This window comes from Neolamprologus multifasciatus, chromosome 6 (assembly GCF_963576455.1).
Source record: "Neolamprologus multifasciatus chromosome 6, fNeoMul1.2, whole genome shotgun sequence".
Classification (NCBI taxonomy): domain Eukaryota; kingdom Metazoa; phylum Chordata; class Actinopteri; order Cichliformes; family Cichlidae; genus Neolamprologus; species Neolamprologus multifasciatus.
Window position 1 is genome coordinate 31,720,804 of NC_140444.1, and position 9,768 is coordinate 31,730,571.

The 9,768-nt window shown below is 38.2% G+C and overlaps 1 protein-coding gene across 1 annotated transcript; it reads left to right on the plus strand.

The window, feature by feature from the left end:
• The first annotated feature begins 5,935 nt into the window (after positions 1-5,935).
• LOC146517367 (B-cell receptor CD22-like) lies at positions 5,936-8,488 on the plus strand. The gene is made up of 4 exons (XM_085163149.1): positions 5,936-6,277; positions 6,910-7,255; positions 7,610-7,664; positions 8,300-8,488. The coding sequence occupies exons 1-4, from the start codon at positions 6,145-6,147 to the stop codon at positions 8,486-8,488; spliced, it is 723 nt and encodes a 240-aa protein (XP_085019275.1). The 5' UTR covers positions 5,936-6,144.
• Positions 8,489-9,768: the final 1,280 nt, after the last annotated feature.

Below are 9,768 nucleotides of genomic sequence, written 5' to 3' on the forward strand. Positions count from 1 at the left end.
ACTACATTGGTACTTGAACAGTCGACCTCTGACCCCGAGAGAGAACCAGAACAAACATCTGATCCTAGACCCAGTCAGCAGGGAGAATATAAGAAATTATTCCTGTGGTGTTAAAACCAACAAGGATAACACCACAGCTCAATGGCTACCAGCAGCTGCAGGAGGTTTTGCAGCTCTCCTGTTAATAATAATAATACTTCTCACTGTGTTCTGCTGCCGGAGGTGAGCATCACTGTGTTCTCTTTTAGATCAATCATGTTCAAACTCTGATTTGAAATCTGTTATTCATTCATATCCTTTTGTGTTTGACACTCAGAAAAAAGACGGCTTCTAGTCATTCTCCAAAGAGAGAAATATCAGACAACAAACAGCAGGTACACAACACAGTGCATCCAACAATCCTGTTTTTCTTTTACTTGATCATTTATCCTTTGTGTGGATAGATTTTTTTGTCTTGTTTATCTCACCAATGTCTTAACCTTCCATATGGTGTAAAATTTGTACCATATGGGAGGTTATGTTTTTTGTCTCCTCAGGTCAACCATAATCCCATATATGAAAATGAAAACTTCTCAGCTCACTACAGTAGAATGCCTGTCAATACACACCAACAAGCTCATCTCTATTCCAATGAAGGTGAACTTGACTCCAATCAAGGTGACCTCTACTGCAATGAAGGCGAAGTCTATCCCAATCAAGCTGAACTCTATTCCAATACAGCTGATTTATACTCTAACATCCAATATTGAGTCACTGCCTTTTACACAGAAAAGAACTCAAAAAAGCACCACAGCTGTTGTGTACAGAGTGTACAACAATCACACTGTTAATGGCATATAGAATACAGTAGAAATGAGTAGAAAAGTAGAAATGCTTGTGGTTTTAAATTTAAAGATGTTTGATCATGAAATGCATGTGTTGTGTACAAAGTATAAGACAATGTAAAAATGTTATTGCTAACTTTGTATAACTTGCAAACTGTCCTACTTGTGAGCTTTGTGTTGTTGCTTTCTGCGTGGTTTAGAGCTTTCAAACCAGTTAAAACTTAAAGTCATCATTTCTTCTTTCTGAACCATACATGAACTGATAACGGCTTAACTTAAATCAATAACCTTTAAGAGTATTAATAAATATTTAAAAAAGTGCTGTAGTAGTTTAATTCTTTCAGCTAAAACTAGTGTGAAGATTTATCTGAATAATCATTTGTCTCTTATTTCTTCAGGTTTTTCTGTAAGATGTTTTGAATGTTTGATGTTTGAATGACCCATTTTCCCTTCTATTATTATCTCTTAAAGAAACTATTTGTTATCAGAATGTTCAAAAACATCACACAGTTAGGTGACAGTGTTGATACAGCCCGTGACTTAGGATGTAATTATTATGTAAAAAAATAGTTATTAGTAGGTGCGATAGAATAAATGAGTAATAATTCAAGATCTCTTAGGAGAGAAGAAAAGTGTCCTGAAATACTGAGTAATTCCGAAAAAAGTTTAGAGAACAGGATTACACATAAATTGTATATTTAAGTTGATAACTATGTTTTTCACGACTTTCATTGGAAATACATGTTTATTTTTACTGAAAAATTCCAAGGTTATATAAGCAATGATGTTATTTCTAATATTAATTAATTACATGTTATTAACCTAAACATTTGGAATCTTTGTCATATGAAAATCCACCATTATAACCGCAAACAAATGGCAGAAAACAAGTGCAAATACGTGTAAAACCAGTTCTGCTTTAAGGTGAGTTTCCTGCAACCAATGATTCCATCTATCCATTCTCTTCTGCTGGAGCCTATCCCAGCTACCACAGGGTAAGAGGCAGGGTACACCCTGAGAAAGGGTCTGTCCAGTTTGTCACAGGCTAACACATAGAGACAGACAACCATTCGCACTCAAATGCACAATTTAGAATTACCAACCCCACTAACTGCATGTCTTTGGACGTGGGAGAACAAGGACCCATGCAAACATGGAAAGAACATGCAAACTCCACAGAAAGGCTCCAGCCAGGTGGTGGAATTGAACTCCGGACTTTCTTGCTGTGAGGCAACAGTGCTAACCACTGTGAAAACCTGTCATATAACATTTCATGTTATCTTCTGCTGTGCAGACTTGATAACAGGTAGGCAGACAACAATAGAACATGTTACCAATACCAGCAGGATAACTCAGCAAACATGATTAGATCCCTCAGCATTACTGTATCATGAGATATGATAATATTGTCCTCTAGTGGACGTGTCTCTAACTGCAAACAGACAAAAAAAAAACAACAAAAACAAAAAAAAACAGGAGAGGAGCCCCCCAGAATTGTCTGGTTTCATATTTTATATTTCATATTATTTTATTTTTTGTCTATCAATTCGATATGTCACAACAGTTGAGACAGCAAATAACCACATTCAAAACCTTCCTGGCTGATAAACTGATGCATGTGGATGCCTCTCTTGTGTCCTGGATTGTGGATTACCTGACAGAAAGGCCACAATATCTGCGTCTTCAACATCTTTGTGTCTTCCACAGAGATCAGCAACACACTCATGTCAGAAAATAAACTGGACTGCGTTAAAAGCACCACTGCATTCTGCAGGAAGGGCCTGAGTCTTATCTATTTTCTGAAGCTGCTGAGATCTTTTAACATGTATCGGACAACGCTCAGGATTTTCTATGAGTCTGTTGTGTCAGTGCCATCCTCTTTGCTGTTGCATGATGGGGACAGCAGGTTGAGGGTCACAGATGCAACAGATTACTGATAGAAATGTAAAAAAGATGGATGAGATAATGAAGCTGTTTTCTAATGAATGTTTCTGTTAAAGGTGTTATTATTTGGAACTTTGTCCATGTTTATTATGAGCATTAATGCTATAACTGTCACGATCCCGGATTTTGTACCCAGCGTTTTCTGTTTGGGAAATATCACTACCATTTGTAGTTTTTAGTTTAAATATTACCTTTGCTTTGGTTAGGTTTTCATTCTGATTTTGTATTCATCGTTTTCTTTGTTATTCTCAAGTTTTTCTGGTCCTCCTGTGTTGTCTATGCCTCATCTACGTTTCTGTGTCCATGTTTAGTGAGTTTATCTTTGTGTTTTCTTTGGCCTGTCAAAATCAGGTGTTAGTCTGAGTCTTAGTGTTGGTTCCCTGTTTTATTTTGATAGTCTTTTGCCCTGTGTGTGTTGTGTTCAGTTTTTCTTTGCTCTTTTTCATTAATTGATTCTGTTCACTTGCACCTTGTTTTCCCCAGCAGTGTCTCTTTCCCCCATAGCCTCATGTCTTTTCAAGTCTATTCAAATTCCCCTCTGTTCAAGTTTTCAGTTTAGGTTTTTGTTCCTGAGCTCCAGCAATAAAGCTGTTTGAGTTTAGTTAAGCCTGTCTGCCAAGTCCTGCATTTTGGGTTCTCTCGCTGCTTGGCACACACCCTCACTTGATAGTAACAGTAAAAATATGACAGTAAAACCAAAAGTATTTAAATTCTTAGTAACCAGCAATCATTAACATCAATTGTCCCTGAGTGTAAAATATAGAAAGATTGGTAAAAACTTGGCACATAACATAAATGAGTAATGACATTTACAGTCCTCACTTGTTGAGGGTTAAGCAGAGAACAATAGAAAATGTTACCAACGTGTGCAGAATGGCTCAGAAAAGATGATCAGATCCCTCAGCATCAAGACTGTTGCATTAAACATGGAGTTGCTGACACAATGAGCAGTAATTATGGTCCCTTCTGGTCTCAAATACTAAACAACAGAACAAGAGAGAAGGTGCTAAAGGATCTGAAAATTGTGCTTGTTTTTCAGCATTCAAACAATAAATCACAGAATTTGAGGCAGGAAACAACAAGAGTGAATGTTGAACACAATTTTTATTTAAAAATTTACAGTGTTTATCTCTGTGGTTGAAGACCTGTTGTCACTTCTGAGTGTTGCTCAAATGTGGTAAAAGCTGTCACTTTTAGGCCACACCCAGCACCCATGTGTAACCAGTATCAAAAAAAAGTCTGCATTTCCACAGCAGTTCATGTTGCACAGTGAGCTTGAATCTGGGGTTTCTTGATCACCGCAGACATTTGTATTCATCACAAACCATAAACCACCATAATTAGATATGGACAAAAGCTTTAACACACAGCTTTGTTCTCAACAGCTTAAAGCACCCGAGGTGACTATTTATTGCACATTTATTTAAAACACAAGTGCACGCAGCAGAGTCAAAAGACACAAAAAGACTGAAAGGAAAAAGGAAGGAAGTTTGGTATTAGCTTCAAAGCTGCACAAGATGTGAAACCACTGAATAACAGTCAATCTCCCCCCCTAACCTTTCACTCTGAAAAGGAGAACAGCTTAGGTGACCGATGACTCACTTTTTTTTTTTATTCAAGCTTTCACTGTCAATGTTAAACGTTAAAGTCTGGACTACAACAATCATGCCGTTCAGGAATGTTTGTCGTCTCTTTGTGAGTGTCATCATTTACATCACAGGTATCACAGATTATTTATTTGTGCCTATTTAAGAATGAAAGTAACCATAGCTAATCCTACTACATGATTTATAGATGACAACTTTGAGTTCAGATTAGTTCCTAATGTAAACTACAGAATATCTCTCTCTTTTTGACAGAAAGGTTTTTTTCTAAAGAAAGTTTCTGTTTAAGGTGTTAATGGAGGACAAACCAGGACCTGTGCTCTCAAAGGTTCATCACTGGATCTGCACTGCTCACATCAACATCTGACTTCAAGCAGAAAATGGTCACTATCCAATGGAAGGGAAATTATGTTCAGAGTGAGCTCTCTGTGGATGGACAACGTGTAACGTACAACATGTCTGAAGGGAAAAACCCAACGTTAACCATCAATGATCTAAGAGAGAGTGATGCAAACGCTTACTGCTGTATGAAGACTACAGACAGTCCACAACTCTGTTGGCTCAACAGAATTACTCTTCAAGTTGTTGCAGGTACAGTGACTTTTACTCATTTATTACTTTCCAAATGACATCATTGTATAAGTTGTTGTCCATCATCCTCTCAGAGCTGCAGGTAAAGGTGATTCCTGCCACAGAGGGACAGACAGTAACACTGATGTGCAGCAGCAGCTGTCCTCTGACTGAAAAGCCTGCAGCCTACATCTGGTACAAGAACAGAGAGTTTCTCTATGAGGACTGGTCTCCCTGGTACCAAGAGCTGCTCAGCAGTGAGGAAGCAGTCACATACTCCTGTGCTGTCAAAGGCTACGAGGATTTCAGAGCCCCTGAAGTCTCCGTGGGTGAGTCATGATGTTTATTCTGCTATATTATTTGACAATAAATAAATTTGATATGAACAGAAATCTCAATTCTAAATATAAAAATAATCTTGTTACAAATATTTAATTGCATTACTTTTTCTTCAGATTCCATCACAGCAACCTGCTTCAGTGTTACTTATGCTTATGGAGACATGTGTTCTTATAAACAGACATCAGTGGATGAGCCGTGCTCCATCACATATCCCAGAGGTGAAGTTGTACAACAACAACACCACCAAAACTCACATGTCAGATTTGTTGAGTCCAACATTTGTATGAATTATATAAACTTTATGAATATATCTATGCACAGTAACAGGAAGTGTATTTATCTTTTATCAACAGAGCTTCATGTTCAAAGGACTTCTTCCATTTCTGGGTTTGTTACACTGGCTTGTAGTACAAGATGTAACCTGACAGACCCTCAGACTACCTACCTCTGGTACCACAACAAACAAAGCTATTATGAGAATCAACATTATTCAGTTCAAAACTCTTCAAGAGGCACATTTTCTTGTGCAGTTAAAAGCCACAAACATCTTCAATCTCCAGAAGTTTGTATGTGTTAAAAAAAAAATTATTGATTCACTGACATCCTGAAATATAGACCAGTCAGTCATTTCATAATCAATCTATATTTCAGGTGTTCAGGATGAAAACTGCTGGAGAGTGAATTATGTCAGCAGGAGAATCTGTGCTCTGGAAGGATCTTCAGTCAACATCACAAGTGAATACTCACATCCTGATAACACGAAGTCAGAGTTTAAATGTTGGAGTAAAAAATGGAGAAAAGATAAAGTGGAAGTTGAAGAGCTGATTGAGGCTGCAGGTCATGTGGAGTATCAGGACAACATGAAGAACCAACACATCCTGACCATCAAAAACCTGAAGAAGAATGACTCAGGAGGATACACATTCAGATTCAAGAGAGATCATGAAGGATGGACACAGTCTGATCTGCCTGGAGTCTTTTTGATTGTCACAGGTAAATCTAAACTCTTCACTCAGCAGACTTTACTCATTAACAGGACTGTGAAAATATTCCATTACAGAGCAAGGATCAAAAGCAAACAGACATTTTCCTTTTGTAGAAAAATTCACCCTTTCAGTGTTTTTTGTTTGTACAGTCAGATCAAGTGAAAAAAAACATCATTTTTGTCTTTTAAAATATATAAAACTATTTTATAATCTTGATCAAATATTTTCTAATGAGCACTTTGCTATATATATCAAATACACACAAATATTCATTTTCCTATTCACAGAAATTAAGAAAATGATAGTCATTAAAGTTTCATGTTGGATTGAGCAAATATCACAAGGTGGAATATTAAAAAAACATCTATATAACCCACACGTAACCTAGAACAGTAACAATAATGGCATGAATAGCTGAAAAGGAATTAATAACCCCCAGTTGTCAGACAAATACAATGAAATAAAGCAAACATCCCTGTAAAATGTCACAGAAATGAAGAACTGAGCTTCAGTAAATTTTATGTTTTTTCACTTAAAATATGGCATTACTCTCTAAACATGATTTAAAAATGACACTGGCGGTTTCTGGAGTCTAATAATAATAATAATTATTATTATTATTGTATGTTCTTCTTTCAGAGCTGAGAGTGAAGATGAGTCCTTCTGCAGTGGTGACAGAGGGTCAGAGAGTCACACTGACCTGCAGAACCAGCTGTCCTCTGACTGACAACACAAACTACATTTGGTACTTGAACAGTCGACCTCTGACCCCGAGAGAGAACCAGAACAAACATCTGATCCCAGACCCAGTCAGCAGGGAGGATGCAGGAAGCTACTCCTGTGCTGTGAAAAGCAACAAAGATATCAGCTCTGCTCCAAAGACTCTCACTGTCCAAAGTATCACAGGAACATGGACACCAGCAGCTGCAGGAGTTTCTGCTGCTCTGCTGGTTTTAATACCTCTCACTGTCTGCTGGTGCAGGAGGTAAGCTACACTGTCTCATCTGTCATACCTGTCATGGTTAAACTGTGATATGAAACAGGGTGGCAGTAGCTCAGGAGCTAGAGCAGGTCATCTGTTGATCAAAAGGTTGGTGGTTCGGTTCTTGCCTCCCTCAGTCTGCATGCCAAATATCTTTGGGCAGAATACCAGCTCCCACTTGCTCTCCGATGCATCCATCACAGTATGAATGTGTATGCTACTGAGAAAGCATAGAGTGAATGTGGCATGTTGTATAGCGTGCTTTGAGTACTCCAGGAGGGTAGAGAAGCGCTATCTAAAAAATCACTACATTTACCAAATGTTTTAACATTTTATTTATTTATTTTTGTGCAATAGAAAAAAGAGGACTTCCAGTCAGTCTCCAAGACAAGAAACTTCAGATAACAAACAGGTTAAAAAAACCTCTCATTTTCTCTTCACAGGAAAAATAATTTATTCTCCATCACAGAAAAAAAACTTTAAAGTCATTCATCATGCTTTTTTTCTCACTTACATCCTAACCTCTTGTAGCCTTTTGTCACTGGAGCTCACCACCTACCTCGATCATGTTTCTACTCAACAGTTGTATTTTTTTTTATGTGACTAAAACACATTCACATTATGACACAGTGTCATCAGCTGCATCTGCACACATCTAAAGCTCTTTTGGGGAGGAGACCACTGAACTGTTATCCATAAAAAAATTCTCACCATCCTCTGCACGAATTGCTAGCCATTAGGACTGCAGCTATTGGTTATTTTAGTAATTCAGTATTTCATCAATTATTCCATAGATTAATTGAATAATAAGAAATACTTTTAGCTTCATTAATGACAATAATAAATAAAAAAATGTGTTTTACTGGATACAAAGAATGAAAGGAAAAAAAAACTAACCTATTTAAATCTGATAGATATCATACATCAAAACGTTTTGCAAAATGTACAACGTTTGCAAAAAAGTAATTTCTTTATTTGAATGAGGCAAAAACTGAATCCTTAGTGTTAAATAACCCAGTGCTCATATCATTTGTCTTCTTTCTGTAGATGCACCCTGGTCCCATTTGTGAAAACATCTCAGCTCATTACAGCAGAATGCAGGTTAATATTAAACATCAACAAGATTTCTACTCCAAAGAAGCTGATCTTCATGCCAGCGAAGCTGAGCTCTATGCCAAGGAAGCAGAAGTCGACAAAATTGAAACTAATATCTACTGCAGCATCGAATCGTTGTGATTTAACTAAAAAAAAATCATTTAAAGGGAGCATTTACTGATGGGGATAATAATGAACTATCACAGAAGGGACACCACAACTGATAAGTAGAGAGTAAAAATCATACATCATAGTGGAAAATAAAATACAAGAGTAAGAAAAGTAGTAGTGTGTAGAAAAATAGAAATGCTGCAGCTGATGAAATGTGTTGTACATGTCCTGCAAAGTACAACACAACTTCAAATTATATGCACATGCAAGCTGAACTACTGTACTGGATGGTTTAGAGCTTTGGCAAAATGTCTGTAAAACTGAATCGATGAAACATTAAAATCATCGTGCTGGCATTTTTCTCTCTTCTTCTGGACCACAAAATAGCTCCATCACTTTACGTACCTCCGCCTTTATACTGCCCGCCCTGAAAAGTTTTTATTAAAAATATATCTGTCTCCTCCGCTTGCTCACAACTTCTATGGGGAGAGAAAAAAAAATTGCACAAATACATGACAGGTGTGCCATTCTTCCCAGTGGTGCTGCTCCAACACTGCCCTTCCTCTCCTTCTGACAGCCAGCCACAAACCGCACCCAGCTGCCATATACCTTAATGCCGCCAACAGAGGAAGTCAGCCATAGCCATCTGTGCCCCCAGCATCTGTACTACCTAAAATGTTTTTGAAAATGTGGTTGAACCTTTACAACATCACATGGTCTGAACAGACGATGAATGGGCACCCCAGCACGTAATAGCGTGAAGAGCTGACCAAACACTCTTTTTCCACAGAGTTATAGTGACGTTCATGCTCTGACAGTTTCCAGAGTGCTTGCTTCAGCCTCTCATATGTGACTTGCCATCAGTCTGTCCCCTGAACCAGATCTAAGCCAATTTTCCACGTGAGGTCAGTCAGGGGATTGGCTAGAGCCACAGAGTTCAGGATAAACCTCTGGTTGTACCCACCCAGCATTAGGGACTGCCTCCCCTATTTTTTTGCCCTTGGCCACAGGCAGGCCATGTTGGCATCTGCTTTGTCCATTTGTCGATCTGGGCCACCCCTTCAGAAGAGGCAGCAAGTGCACAGTCCATTCCTCCATTGACCACTTGAATGGTGTTGCTGTCTCCTCAAACATCTCCATAAAGAAAAATACACCATTTGCTTCTTTCATTTTGAATAGTGTGGATTTGGCAAATGGCATCACTCACCCAGCTGACCATTTCCCAGACAGCAACCTCTGCAACACCTAGATCTGTCTATGCCCGACTACCTGCAGTGGGTCCAAGTGCTGTCTGGTCACTGCTGCCTTCT

Coding starts and splice junctions, on each gene's coding strand:
- LOC146517367 (XM_085163149.1), top strand. CDS start 6,145: ATGAAGAACCAACACATCCTGACCATCAAAAACCTGAAGAAGAATGAC. Junction 6,278..6,909: donor AGTCTTTTTGATTGTCACAG/GTAAATCTAAAC, acceptor TTCTTCTTTCAG/AGCTGAGAGTGAAGATGAGT. Junction 7,256..7,609: donor ACTGTCTGCTGGTGCAGGAG/GTAAGCTACACT, acceptor TTTGTGCAATAG/AAAAAAGAGGACTTCCAGTC.